The sequence below is a fragment of the Salvelinus sp. IW2-2015 genome, linkage group LG18, assembly GCF_002910315.2.
Source record: "Salvelinus sp. IW2-2015 linkage group LG18, ASM291031v2, whole genome shotgun sequence".
Taxonomy (NCBI): Eukaryota; Metazoa; Chordata; class Actinopteri; order Salmoniformes; family Salmonidae; genus Salvelinus; species Salvelinus sp. IW2-2015.
The window spans coordinates 46,110,859-46,126,562 of NC_036858.1; the positions used below are offsets into that span (position 1 = coordinate 46,110,859).

The 15,704-nt window shown below is 43.4% G+C and overlaps 1 protein-coding gene across 4 annotated transcripts in view; it reads right to left on the minus strand.

Annotated features, from left to right (window-relative positions):
• Window positions 1–15,704, minus strand: part of LOC111978074 (zinc transporter 6) — an 83,979-nt gene that overhangs the window by 20,059 nt on the left and 48,216 nt on the right. For all 4 annotated transcript variants that reach the window (XM_070448553.1, XM_070448551.1, XM_024007867.2 and 1 more), the window contains 3 exons: window positions 7,353–7,433; window positions 6,341–6,376; window positions 5,443–5,537 (listed from right to left, as the gene is read on the minus strand). In XM_070448553.1, the coding sequence (XP_070304654.1) occupies window positions 5,443–5,537; window positions 6,341–6,376; window positions 7,353–7,433 (212 nt within the window). The remainder of the gene's footprint in view (window positions 1–5,442; window positions 5,538–6,340; window positions 6,377–7,352; window positions 7,434–15,704) is intronic.

Genomic DNA, 15,704 nt, shown 5'->3' on the forward strand with positions numbered 1-15,704 from the left:
TTCACCCTAGGGATGGTGGCAGGTTTCCTCCAGACGTGACGCTTGGCATTCAGGCCAAAGAGTTCAATCTTGGTTACATCAGACCAGAGAATCTTGTTTCTCATGGTCTGAGAGTCCTTTAAATGCCTTTTGGCAAACTGCAAAAGGGCTGTCATGTGCCTTTTACTAAGGAGTGGCTTCTGTCTGGCCACTCTACCATAAAGGCCTGATTGGTGGAGTGCTGCAGAGGTGGTTGTCCTTATGGAAGGTTCTCCCATCTCCACAGAGGAATTCTGGAGCTCTGTCAGTGACTCAGTTTAGCCGGACGGCCAGCTCTAGGAAAGGTCTTGGCGGTTCCAAACTTCATCCATTTAAGAATGATGGAGATCACTGTGTTCACTGACTACATCTCAGCGTTCAACACCATAGTGCCCACAAAGCTCATCACTAAGCTAAGGACCCTGGGAGTAAACACTTCCCTCTGCAACTGGACTGGATCCTGGACTTCCTGACGGGCCGCCCCCAGGTGGTAAGGGTAGACAACAACACATCTGCCAAGCTGATCCTCAACACTTGGGCCCCTCCTGTACTCCCTGTTCACCCACGATTGCGTGGCCAAACACGTCTCCAACACCATAATTAAGTTCGCAGACGACACACCGGTGGTAGGCCTGATCACCGACAACGATGAGACAGCCTATAGGGAGGAGGTCAGAGACCTGGCAGTGTGGAGCCAGGACAACAACCTCTCCCTCAATGTGAGCAAGATTCAAATTCTTACTGGGTTGGTAGGTGATCAAATACTTATGTCATGCAATAAAATGCTAATTAATTACTTAAAAATCATACAATGTGATTTTCTGGATTTTTGTTTTAGATTCCGTCTCTCACAGTTGAAGTGTACCTATGATAAAAATTACAGACCTCTACATGCTTTGTAAGTAGGAAAACCTGCAAAATCGGCAGTGTATCAAATACTTGTTCTCCCCACTGTATATAGCCTTATTATTGTTATGGAATTTTCTTGTGTTACTTTTTAATTTGATTAGATTTTTTTTACATTAGTTTATTTAGTAAATATTTTCTTAACTCTTTCTTGAACTGCATTGTTGGTAAAGGGCTTGTAAGTAAGCATTTCACAGTAAGGTCTACACCTTTGGCGCATGTGACAAATAACATTTGATTTGATTCTTGGTGACCTTCAATGCTGCAGACAATCCCCAGATCTGTGCCCCGACACAACCCTGTCTCAGATCTATCTCTATTGACAATTCCTTTGACCTCAAGGCTTGGTTTTTGCTCTGAAATGCACTGTCAACTGTGGGACCTTATATAGACAGGTGTGTACCTTTCCAAATCATGTCCAATCAATTGAATTTACCACAGGTGGACTTGCACCAAGTTATAGAAACATCTCAATGATGATCAATGTAAACAGGATGCACCAGAGCTCAATTTCGAGTCTCATAGCAAAGGGTCTGAATGCTTATGTAACATAAGGTATTTCTGTTAATTATTTTTAATAAATATGCATTTTTTTTGTTGAAAAACCTGTTTCCGCTTTTTCATTATAGAGTAGTGTGTGAAGATTGATGAGGATTTTTATTTTATTTTTTTTAATCCATTTTAGAATAAGGCTGTGACGTAACAAATGTAGATGAAGTCAAGAGGTCTGAATACTTTCCGAATGCACTGTAAATGCAAAATTTGTAAGCTATTGAAAATGATATTAAAAAGCGTTGTTGCGGGAGCTTATGCCGATTGCCCACTGAGCAATTCAACGACAATAACAAACACTTTGATAATATTAGAAAAATGAGCCTATATTGTTTAATTTGTGAAATAAACATTTACTGCAACTTTTATTGACAGTAGCCTATGTGTAGGCCTATATTATTGCCTGTTTGGTTTGCAAGGAGGGATTTCCCAAGGGCACAATTTATTTGCCTACACTTCAACTAAAGCAGAAACGTACCAGGTTTGTTTAAACTTCCTATTTGATAAGTCTCTCTTGCAATTGTTTGTTATCTCTCTCATTATTACTAAACAACTTTCTGAGATGGTTGATCATGAAAGAGTAGGCTATGCCTAGGCCAACAAGTCACATTAAAATCGATTGGAGATTGGGGAGATAAAGATTTTAAAACAATACGCCAGAGTGTCTGCTGCAAAAGGCCCATGATAAATCGACATTGGAAGGATGGAATAAAACATGTTAGGCCCTATCTGACGTTTTGCTCTGCTTTGGTGCTCTCTGCTCTTTCTACACTACTGAGCAAAAATAGAAATGCAACAATCTTACTGAGTTACAGCTCACATAAGGAAATCAGTCAACTGAAATAAATTAATTTGGCCCTAATCCATGGATTTCACATGACTGGGCAGGTGCGCAACCATGGGCGGGCCTAGGCCAATCAGAATGAGTTTCCCCCCACAAAAGTGCTTTATTACAGACAAAAATACTCAGTTTCATCAGGAATTGCAGTCAAATTCAAATATGCTAAACCATTGTTTGTAACATCACAATGTCGTCACCATCGGTGATGGCTGTCAAACATTGTTCATACTCCGAGTTGCTTTTCATGTAATAAGAAGGACTTCCGTGACCACGGCCACAAATTGGGGAAAACAAACATTTTCCATTGACCCCCAAAAGTATGTGGACACCACTTCAAATTAGTGGATTCAGACTTTTCCCGGGTAGTGTTATAATCTGTCCTCGGTTGCAACACTCACTACCGAGTTCCAAACTGCCTCTTGAAGCAACGTCAGCACAAGAAATGTTCATCAGGAGCTTCATGAAATGGTTTCTATGGCCGAACAGCCGCATACAAACCTATCCCCATGCGCCAAGCGTCTGGAGTGATGGATCACGCTTCACCATTTGGCAATCCGATGGACAAATATGGGTTGGCAGATGCCAGGAGAACACTACCTGCACCAATGCATAGTGCCAACTGTAAAGTTTGGTGGAGGAAGAATAATGATCTGGGGCTGTTTTTCATGGTTCAGGCCCCTTAGTTCCAGTGAAGGGAAATCTTTGTTTCAGCATGACAATGCCCACGTGCACAAAACGAGGTCCATACAGAAAAGGTTTGTCAAAATCAGTGTGGAAGAACTTGACTGGCCTGCAAAGAGCCCTAACCTCAACCCCATCGAACACCTTTGGGATGAATTGGAACACTAATTGCCCAACATCAGTGCCCGACCTCACGAATGTTCTTGTGGCTGATTGGAAGCAAGTCCCCGCAGCAATGTCCCAACATCTAGTGGAAAGCCTTCCCAGAAGAGTGGAGGCTGTTATAGCAGCAAAGGGGGGACCAACTCCATATTAATGCCCATGGTTTTGGAATGAGAATGTTTGATGAGCAGGTTTCACATACTTTTGGTTATGTAGCGTAGAACGTGTTATTGATTTGACAGTTGAAAAGTTCTATAGACGATGCAATCGTAAAATACCCCAACCCTAGTATCATGTACCGCTTCTTAAGGATATGAGTCTGAGGTGCTTGTGATGGAGACAGAATAGTCCTAGAAAGTCTGCTTGCTAACCAACAGATAAGCAATCCTCTTTCAAGTTTACTGTCCATAGCCCCATTTCCGTTACAGCATTATAAAGGTGTTAAGTCTATAAATGTTCATTTGAATAATACATTACTAATCATTATGAATAAAAACAATTATTTATAATCATAATGCAAACCATCTTAGTGTACAAAAACAGTCAGAGTAACACATGAAACCCACCCCCCATTCTGGGACTTGTGTTGAGTAAAGCCACAGGAAGGGTAATTTTGCTGGGCCTACTCCATGAATGAACCATTTTAGCAGAGTGACTTATTTATGATATGGCAGCCTGTCTGGCTGCCTTCAGGGATCTGCCGTCTGGAACATGCTTATATAATACAATTTTGAACTCACTGTGTGTGTGTGTGTGTGTGTGTGTGTGTGTGTGTGTGTGTGTGTGTGTGTGTGTGTGTGTGTGTGTGTGTGTGTGTGCCTTTAGCGTGACTAATGCACTCCTGGCAATGAGATGTTAAATGAAGTTAGCCTGTTAATTTAGCCTGGTTTATTTGAGTGTGGGGTAAAGTGAATGACCCAGACAAAATGTACCCAATGTACAGCTTCACCACAACTCATCAATCACAAACAGCACAATCTAAATGTGCATACTAACATGAAAACCATCTGTCATTGTGCACTACATCACTGTTACTCAATGCAACCTGCTAAGGGCCAAAACACAGGAAGAAATCCTTCCAAACCAAGGAGAGGACTGGTGGAGAGAGGTACAACTAGAGCCATTCAGAGCTCTTCTCTGTGGCACGTGACTGGGTAACAGACAGGCTGAAAGAGAAGACAAGTCGTCCATGATCTAAGTCTCGTCTCGAGTCCTAATAATGTTCCTCGAGCAGATTAAGTCATTCCAATGAAAGGCAAAGGAGGAAGGCAAGACAGTCGTAGTGCTCCTAATCAAGCATACTGCTCAATTAAAGCCCTTAATTACATAAGAGCAAAGCTATATAGTCTCTAAGAGGCCATGGACCACATCTGGACCAATCAAAAACATTGGGCAAATCGGAGCTGACACTAACACAGCACAAACCATAGGCGAAGGGGACACAGACAACATTTTGCTTGTGTCGTAAACATTGGGCTCAAAACAAACAAACAAAGACAGGAAGAACAGCTTTCTATGCTGGCCTTTACTAGGTCAAGTGCTGACTGTGTGATCTCCAGGTATTGTATTTTCCTCCCGTCTCCATTCATTCTGGCTCTCTTCTATGGCCATTCTCATCTCTTTCTCTCGCCTTACCGCATCCCTCCCATCTCTCCTAGCAAACTTTTTCTCTGAATACGTGGTTCAATCTTGGGCTAGAGTAAAGACAGTGCAAATGACGTGCCCAGGGCTGTGTGTACACGGTGTATACAATTAAAAGTCTCATTGGATTTCAGGCAGACAGATTTAGAGGGTCAACTAGTCTGGGGTCTGGATTGTCCTAGAGTCCATAACTGTGTCAATGAGGATTTACAAACAAACAGTGTGCCATGACAGCTTGGGCCCTGCTTAGTGGAGCACTGCAGCCACAGGCATCGTGCAGCGCCAGGCCCCCTGCTGGCAGCTCAGGGAATAACAGACAGACTGCAGCAGACAGACCCACATACAGCAGGACCAGGGACAGTGAGGAGGCACCATGGTACTAGGACTGGCATGTACTACAGCTATAATTGATTATCAATGACCGTGTGGAATCCATTACTCACAAAAACAGCTGAAAACCTGATAGTATCCCAGAATGAACCACAATAATGATGCATTATAAATTGGCATAAATTATTATATATTATTATTGACACTAATATTGTCAACCTCTTTTTACACACAGTAAGTTAGTATAGCAGTTTATTATAACCTCAGACATACTAGGCAGTGAGAGGTGAGGAGAGTCAGAGTTGACCTACCTTCTGAGACATAGACAAAGGGCTTGTTCTTCACAGAGAGCAGAGTTAACAGGTTGAAGAACAGCGCTACAAAGGTCCCCACCAACAGACGACCCCTACACACACAGAGGACCATTATCAGTACAACATAGATGCATACTTGTAACACATGTCAAACACAACACATACTCTCCATGGCTTATACAGTAGTCTCCGTTGACTTCAATATTATTGCTAAAATTAATTTGGAATACATGACACTTTCACAATGAAGTGAAATAAGTGAATCATAATGGGAAACAAACACGTGTAAACGTTTCCAAAACACAAACATCCACATAAACATAAAAATAGAGGCAGATTTTAATGCTGGAGGAATTCAGTTGGTGCTGCAGTGTAAATGGATGTTCTCCACTAGATTAAGTGTTCTGGTACCTAGAACATGTGGCGTCTTGCCTGGCTGGCACCTGCTGCCCAGCAGTGATAATAATCTGTAGTTTTAGTGATATTTCCCTGCATTACACACAACATCACATCTCCAATGTTCCACTGCTTTGAAAGGTAATCTCGTCAACGAAGACGGGTTTAAGTCGGTCGTGTTTTCATCAAACTACTAATCTTTGTTTCATAATGGCGATCCAGGATGGTGCAGCTGCAGCGAGGGACGGCAACCTGATTAGCTGAGAATCCCATTGCGTACAGTTTAGAGGGATGAGAGGAACGGTAGGCTAATTCTATCTGGACCCAGACCCAGCTGTGATGTTTGTTTGGGCTGATGTTCTCCCTGGAGTGTGTGTGTGTGTGTGTGTGTGTGTGTGTGTGTGTGTGTGTGTGTGTGTGTCGTGTGCTGTGTGTGCCTTGTGTGTGTGTGTGGAACAGGGGTGCATGGGAGTGCGTGTGTGGACAGGGGCCTACTTACGTGTGCACCTCCGGCTGCTCCACGAATCTCTCCACACTGACAAAATAACAGAAGGGAAGAAAAACTGTCACACAGAAACATGGGGCAATATGGGACAAGTAAATAAACAAACAAAAAATGTTCCACGTGACCTGACCGGGAAAAACTGTTGCCTGTGCTGAGATGTTAAAGCAGAGTGATATAATAGATGGCCAGGACACGCTGGGAGCTAAATGGCTGATTAAGTCTGATAGTGACACTAGTACCACTCACCGTGACAAAAGATATTCAGAAACACCCCTCAAGGCTATACAGAAGTGTTTTTGCATATTTCAACAGGATAAATTCCAACATGTAAACATGACAACATCAACTTGACCCTTTTAAGGTGGACGATCAAAACCTGTGTCCAGTATTCATGGTGGCATGGAGGGAAGAAGGCATGCAGCCAGTCTATATTTACCATACATTTACCACAAATACACAGTATGTATTCTCTCATATTACCCTCCCCTCCCCCTCTGTTTCTCTCTGAATACCGGAAGCCTTGTTACACACATGCTTGTATGACGGTGTAACATCATCATCTCTCCCCTCCCCTTCCAGAAACGTGACCTTTAGATAAACCATGTCTTCTATAATGTGTGCTTCAGGCTAAGGTGTGGACATATGCAGGAGCAAACATGACCACAGCTCTGAAATATGTCCTACACTCATCAACACAAACATACATCTTCTCCTCATACAACCCCATTCAGTCCGGTTCTTTCTTACTCTCTATGCTATTGGAATTAAGGGCCACACAAACACACACACATGGTTGATGTACTAGTTGGCAGCACTCACTCCCCTCCTCACCCCTTCCCTGCCTGAGCCGTGACCGCTGGATAAACCCTGGTTCTGGGCGCTTGGTCCTAGGTGTGGGCACAGGCAGGAGGAGACATTCCCACAGCTCTGAAATATTCAGAAGCCCCAGTCCCCCACCCCACTCCATCCCCTGTCACAAACAGGGGTAAACCCTGGTTCCACCCACCTCTCCTTCAGGATGAACAGAGCTCCCAGCTGCACCAGCACCGTGGAGGAAAACACAGCTAGGACCTCCAGCCGCTCAAACCTGGAGGAACACATGGTAACACTTTATTTGGATTGTCCATCTGTAGACGGTCTAAAGACTATCAGTAACATTTCAATTAACTAACTAACTATCTACTAACCGTAGCCCTAACCCTTATCCTACCCCTAAACTTAACTTTTACCCTTATTCTAAACCTAACCCTAGCCATAACAAGCAATTGCTTATCAACAGATAGTTTGTTAATCGTATGACCATTGAGCCCAGCTCCATGAGGCGGCTAAAGGGGGCACAGCCCCCTCGGTTAGTTTTATGTCCCTTTATAAAAATAGCTAAAAAGTTAAAATGAGTGACAGGTTGGCGCAAAAAAAATCTACAACTCCTCTGCGCTGTGTCAGCACAATGGACAGGACGTGCCGTGGTGTGTGTAGGGGGGCTACGGAAAGCCACTGGGCGGTTAGGTAGGACTACTTTGGGTTTCCACAAAAATCATGAAAAAAGGCTTCTTATCTGTCATCTCGGTGGCAGGCTAAGTGAATAACGTGAATACACCTGTAATATTTGATTTTGATTTATAAGGGCGGGGTCAAGTTTACTATTGAAGCTGCTTCACGCTTAGCTAGCTGTAAAAAGCGTTAGTGTTATTAGCCTTAGTCTATTTAGCTAGCTCGAACCAGCTAATCTGCCACGATCAGAAATTTGCTTAGCCAAAAGTACCCAAACAAAGGAGAAGGAGAGTGATGAGCAGCAGCATCAAACCACCAAGGCCGCTGCCGAGCTCCAGCTAACTCCTTGTGCAGAGCCTACCCACCCTTCCATAAGTGCAGCCAGGATAATGGCTCCAAAGTCGCCTCCACCTCCGACTGTTCCTAATGATCTTGGAACAGAGGAGCCAGCCCAGGTTAGCTTAGAATCCTACCCCAGCCGCAGGTTCTATCCAAAAATGTTAATTTATAGCAACTGGTTCATAGGAAGAGAGTGGCTGGAACACTTGGTTACTGCAGGTGCTATTATGGTTTTCTTGATAGCCTATTGGTTTCCGTTTCTGTAAATTGAACTGTATATAATGGAAACGTTTCTATGGTATTGCTTAATTGATTATGTAGGTCAAATTTGATTCACAGAAGTGTATTGTGCCATATCACAACGTGTTGCTGAACTCATGAGCGAGTGGCATGATTTTCTATGCTTGAAGCGGGCCTGTATAGGCCTATTTATTTGTCAAGACAGCTGTACATGGCTGCTAGGGCTGGGCGATATGGCCAAAATATCATATCACAATATTTTTCACATTATTGACGGTATGATGGTTTTTAATCTTTTTGAATAATACAAGTTCTAAATATGTTTTGGTATTTATTAGGATCCCCACTGCAAAAGCATCAGCTACTCTTCATGGGGTCCACATGAAATAGTACAGGACTTTATTAGTCAAGGACTGAAATACATACATTTAAAACGTCACACATATCAATACATACAGTCGTGGCCAAAAGTTTTGAGAATGACACAAATATACATTTTCACAAAGTCTGCTGCCTCAGTTTGTATGACGGCAATTTGCATATATTCCAGAATGCTATGAAGAGTGATTAGATGAATTGTAATGTCCCTCTTTGCCATGCAAATGAACTGAATCCCCAAAAAACATTTCCACTGCATTTCAGCCCTGCCACAAAAGGACCAGCTGACATCATGTCAGTGATTCTCTCGTTAACACAGGTGTGAGTGTTGACGAGGACAAGGCTCGAGATCATTTTGTCATGCTGATTGAGTTCAAATAACAGTCTGGAAGCATCAAAAGGAGGGTGTTGCTTGGAATCATTGTTCTTCCTCTGACAACCACGGTTACCTGCAAGGAAACACGTGCCGTCATCATTACTTTGCACAAAAAGGGCTTCACAGGCAAGGATATTGCTGCCAGTAAGATTGCACCTAAATCAACCATTTATCGGATCATCAAGAACTTCAAGGAGAGCGGTTCAATTGTTGTGAAGAATGCTTCAGGGCGCCCAAGAAAGTCCAGCAAGCGCCAGGACAGTCTCCTAAAGTTGATTCAGCTACGGGATCGGGGCACCACCAGTACAGAGCTTGCTCAGGAATGGCAGCAGGCAGGTGTGAGTGCATCTGTACACACAGGGAGGCGAAGACTTTTGTAGGATGGCCTGGTGTCAAGAAGGGCAGCAAAGAAGCCACTTCTCTCCAGGAAAAACATCAGGGACAGACGGATATTCTGCAAAAGGTACAGGGATTGGACTGCTAAGGACTGGGGTGAAGTCATTTTCTCTGATGAAGTCCCTTTCCAATTGTTTGGGGCATCCGGAAAAAGGTTGTCCGGAGACAAGGTGAGCACTACCATCAGTCTTGTGTCATGCCAACAGTAAAGCATCCTGAGTAGAGGTCGACCGATTATGATTTTTCAACGCCGATACCGATTATTGGAGGACCAAAAAAGCCGATATTAATAATGCAAAAACAAAGTGTTGGAGAAGAAAGTAAAAGTGCAATATGTGCCATGTAAGAAAGCTAACGTTTAAGTTCCTTGCTCAGAACATGAGAACATATGAAAGCTGGTGGTTCCTTTTAACATGAGTCTTCAATATTCCCAGGTAAGAAGTTTTAGGTTGTAGTTATTATAGGAATTATAGGACTATTTCTCTCTATACGATTTGCATTTCATATACCTTTGACTATTGGATGTTCTTATAGGCACTTTAGTATTGCCAGTGTAACAGTATAGCTTCCATCCCTCTCCTCGCCGCTACCTGGGCTCAAACCAGGAACACATCGACAACAGCCACCCTCGAAGCAGCGTTACCCATGCAGAGCAAGGGGAACAACTACTCCAAGTCTCAGAGCGAGTGACGTTTGAAACGCTATTAGCACACACCCCGCTAACTAGCTAGGCATTTCACATTGGTTACACCAGCCTAATCTCGGGAGTTGATAGGCTTGAGTTCATAAACAGCAGAGCTGCTGGCATAACGCACGAAAGTGCTGTTTGAATGAATGCTTACGAGCCTGCTGGTGCCCACCATCGCTCAGTCAGACTGCTCTATCAAATCATAGACTTAATTATAACATAATAACACACAGAAATACGAGCCTTAGGTCATTAATATGGTCGAATCCGGAAACTATCATCTCGAAAACAAAACATTTATTCTTTCAGTGAAATACGGAACCTTTCCGTATTTTATCTAACGGGTGGCATCCATCAGTCTAAATATTCCTGTTACATTGCACAACCTTCAATGTTATGTCATAATTACGTAAAATTCTGCCAAATTAGTTCGCAATGAGCCAGGCGGCCCGAACTGTTGCATATACCCTGACTCTGCGTGCAATGAACGCAAGAGAAGTGACACAATTTCACCTGGTTAATATTGCCTGCTCACCTGGATTTCTTTTAGCTAAATATGCAGGTTTAAAATATATACTTATACCAACGTCTTAGTTTTTGTGCGCTCAACTTTTTCACCCTGGACACTTTATCTGGACAGGGTTCTAGAGAACCTCCACCAGCCAAAAAAGCGAAGTAATAACATTAACGCTGTGCCATCTAATTGTAGACGCTGTACTCATAATATGCAGGAGAACTACTGCCTTATGGTGAGGATAGCCGAGTTGCAAGCCCAGCTTCAGACGCAATCGTTAGGCAAAGGAAATTTAAGAGTAGGAAAGGAAGAAACAACATCTGTGCCACCAGTAAGTACAGATAGTAGTACAAATCCCCCCCGCACAATCCACGCAGTCTGACAATTTTCTCAAGGCTTCTGGAAAGAAATGCTGTCGGCATGCTCAACCGGAGTTGCTCATTTAGCCAGTTAGGGGGAGTGATGAGCCCTACAGAAGTCTCACAACTCAATCGCTGGTTGAAAACTGGTTGAAAACTGTTTTCTGCCCCTCTCAAAAGATTGAATTTGTAGATAATTGGACCAAGCATGACATGCTGAGGAGTGACGGACTCCATCCTAGCTGGAGGGGTGCCTTCATCTTAACTATCAACATAGACAGGGCTCTAAATCCTCTAGCTCCACAATGAGATAGGGTGCAGGCCATGCTGCAGGTTGTTAGCTAGCCTGTCAGTTTAGTAGTTTGACACTAGCATAGTCAGTATAGTCAGCTCAGTTATCCCCATTAAAACAGCATCTGTGTGACTTGATCTAGGTTGGGCAAAAGTAAACATGGCGGTGTTTGCCTTAGCAATCTCACTGGAATAAAGACCTCCTCCATTACTGTCATTATTGAAAGAAATTCTGATATCTCAAAATAGGGCTACTTAATGTTAGATCCTTCACTTCCAAGGCAGTCAAAGTCAATGAACTAATCACTGATCATAACCTTGATGTGATTGGCCTGACAAACATGGCTCAAGCCTGATGAGGCCTCTCCTCCTGGTTACACTAGTGACCATATTCCCCATGCATCCTGCAAAGGCGGAGGTGTAGCTAACATTTCCAACAACAAAATTTACCAACCCAAAAAATGACTGCGTCTTTTGAGCTTCTATTCATGAAATCTATGCAGCCTTCTCAATCACGTTTTACAGTCACTGTTGACAGGCCTTCTGGGCCATATACAGCATTCCTCACTGAGTTTACAAGGTCCAATAGGAAAATTTGGGGTCAAGGCTGAATTGTTTTGGGTGAGTTTACAAGGTCAAATAGGAACATTTGGGGTCAAGGCTGATCATTTTTTGGGGTGAATTCAATATCCACATGGAAAAGTCCACAGACCCACGCCAAAAGGCTTTCGCAGCCATCAGACTCAGTGGATGTTGTCTAACATGTCTCCGGACCTACGCATTGTGACAGACATACCCTGGATCTAGTTTTGTCCAGAGGAATACATATTTTGGATCAATTTTTTCCCCCTCATAATCCTGAACTATCGGACCACCATCCTATTACGTTTGCAATCGCAAAAAATAATCTGCTCAGACCCCATCCAAAGATTATCAAAAGCCATGCTATAAATTCTCGGACAACCCAAAGAGTCCTAGATGCCCTTCCAGACTCCCTCCACCTACCCAAGGACGTCGGAGCACAACAATCTGTTAACCACCTAACTGAGGAGCTAAATGTAACCTTGCGTAATACCCAAGAAGCAGTCACACCTTTAAAAACAAAAAATATTTGTCATAAGAAATTTGCTCCGTGGTATACAGAAAATACCCAAGCCCTGAAGCAATCTTCCAGAATTTTTTTACGGAAATGGCACTGTCTAGGAAAGATAGTACCGTGCAATATCGAAGCGCCCTCACTGCTGTTCGATCATCCTATTTTTCCAACTTAATTAAGGAGAATAAGAACCCAACATTTATTTTTGATACTGTCGCAAAGCTAACTAAAAAGCAGCATTCCCCAAGAGAGGATGGCTTTCACTTCAGCAGTGATGAATTCATGAACTTCTTCAACGAAAAGATCACGATCGTTAGAAAGCAAACTACGGACTCCTCTTTGAATCTGCGTATATATGCAAAGCTCAGTTGTCCTGAGTCTGCACAGAACTGCCAGGATCTAGGATTAATGGAGACACTCGAGTTTTTAAAATCCTGTATCTCGACACATTCACGAAAATAGTCATGGCCTCTAAACCTTCCAGTTGCTTACTAAACCCTATTCCAACTAAACTACTGAAAGAGCTCCCTTCCTGTGTTTGGCGCTCCTATGTTGAACATAATAAATGGTTCCATAACCTCCGGATGTGTACCAAACTCACTAAAAATGTCAGTAATAAAGCCTCTCTTGAAAAAGCCAAACCTTGACCCGGATAATGTAATAAACTATTGGCCTATATAGAATCTCCCATTAGTCTCAAATTTTTTTGAAAAAGCTATTGTGTATCAACTCACTGCCTTCCAGAAGACAAATAATGTATACGAAATGCTTCAGTCTGGTTTTAGACCTGAGACTGCACTCGGGAAGGTGGTAAGTTACCTTTTAATGGCGTCAGACCAAGACTCTGCATCTGTCCTTATGCTCCTAGTCCTTAGTGCAGCGTTTTACACCATCGATCCACACATTCTTTTGGAGAGATTGGAAACCCTATTTGGTCTACACGGACAAGTTCTTGCCTGGTTTAGTTATCTGTCAGAGAGATATCAGTCAGTGTCCGTGGATGGTTTGTCCTCTGACAAAGTAATTGTACGTTTCAGTGTTCCTCAAGGTTCTGTTTTAGGACCCCAATTGAATTCACTAAATATTCTACCTCTTAGTGATGTCATTCGGAAATGCAATGTCAACTTTCACTGCTATGCGGACGACACAGAGCTGTACATTTCAATAAAACATGGTGAAGCCCCAAAATGGCCTACACTGGAAGCCTGTATTTTAGATATAAGGAAGTGGATGGCTGCAAATGTTTTACTTTTAAACTTGGACAAAACAGAGATACTAGTTCTAGGTCCCAAGTAACAAAGAGATCTGCTGTTGGATCTGACAATTAATCTTGATGGTTGTCCAGTTGTCTCAAATAAAACTGTGACGGATCTCGGCGTTACTCTGGACCCTGATCTCTCTTTTGACGAACATACCAAGAATATTTCAAGGCCAGCTATTTTCCATCTTCGTTTCAGATTTCTGAAAAATCAGAAACTCTTTGTCCAAAAATGATGCATAAAAGTCAATCAATCCTTTTGTCACTTCTAGATAAAATTACTGCAATGCTCTACTCTCTGGCTAGCCGGATAAAGCACTAAATAAACTTCCGTTGGTGATAATCACGGTTGCTAGAATCTTGACTAGAACCATACTATTTTATCATATTACTCCAGTGCAAGCCTCTCTACACTAGCATCCTGTTAAGGTTAGGGCTGATTTAAAGGTTTTACTGCTAACCTACAAAGCATTACATGGACTTGCTCCTACCCATCTTTCCGATTTGGTCCTGGCTTACATACCTACACGTTCACTACGGTCACAAGACGCAGGCCTCCTTATTGTTCCTAGAATTTCTAAGCAAACAGCGGGAGGCAGATCTTTCTCCTATAGAGCTGAATTTTTATGGAATGGTCTGTCTATCAATGTGAGAGACACAGACTCGGTCTCGAGATCTCTTCAGTAGGTCCTATGATTGAGTGTAGTCTTGCCCAGGGGTGTGAAGGTGAACGGCAAGGACAAACCGCCCTTGCCGTCTCTGCCTGGCCGGCTCCCCTCTTTCCACTGGGATTCTATGCCTCTGAGTCACTGGCTTACTAGTTCTCTTCCATGCTGTCCCTAGGAGGGTTGCGTCACTTGAGTGGGTTGAGTCACTGACGTGATCTTCCTTTCCGGTTTTGCGCCCCCTCGGGCTCGTGCGGTGGAGGAGATCTTTGTGGGCTATACTCAGCCTTGTCTCAGGGTAGTAAGTTGGTGGTCTGTTGATATCCCTCTAGTGGTGTGGGGGCTGTCTGGGGGACCACCTCTGTCTCCGCCTCCAGTATCTATTCTGCTATAGTCTATGTACCGGGGGCTAGGGTCAATCTGTTATATCTGGTGTAATTCTCCTGTCTTATCTAGTGTCCTGTGTGAAGTATGCTCCCTCTAATTCTCTCGCCCCCTCTTCCTCCCCTAACGGAGGACCTGAGCCCTAGGACCATGCCATAGGACTACCTGGCCTGATGACTCCTGGCTGTCCCCAGTCCACCTGGTTGTGCTACTGCTCCAGTTTCAAACTGTTCTGCCTGCGGCTATGGAACCCTGACCTGTTCACCGGACATGCAACCTTGTCCCAGACCTGTTGTTTGACTCTCCCTCTCTCTACCGCACCTACTGTCTTGACCTCTGAATGATCGGCTATGAAAAGCCAACTGACATTTACTCCTGAGGTGCTGACCTGTTGCACCCTCTACAACCACTGTGATTATTATTTGACCCTGCTGGGCATCTATGAACACCTTGAAGAACAATCTGGCCTTAATGGCCATGTACTCTTATAATCTCCACCTGGAACAGCCAGAAGAGGACTGGCCACCCCTCAGAGCATGGTTCCTCTCTACGTTTCTTCCTATGTTCCCTGCCTTTCTAGGGAGTTTTTCCTAGCCACTGTGCTTCTACGCTGCCTGCTGTTTGGGGTTTTAGGCTGGATTTCTGTATAAACACTTTGTGACATCTGCTGATGTAAAAAAGGCTTTATAAATGAATTTGATTGATTGAATGATTGATATAAAATGGCTGTGTCCCTTCACCCTCCCCTTTGTGCATTAAGGTGTTCTTTTTTCTCTTTTTTTAAACTGGTTTTATTGCTAGCTTGAGTTACCTGGGGTGGCAGAGAGTTCCATGTAGTCATGGCTCTATTTAATACTGTGCGTTTCCCAACCAGTGGGAGGCC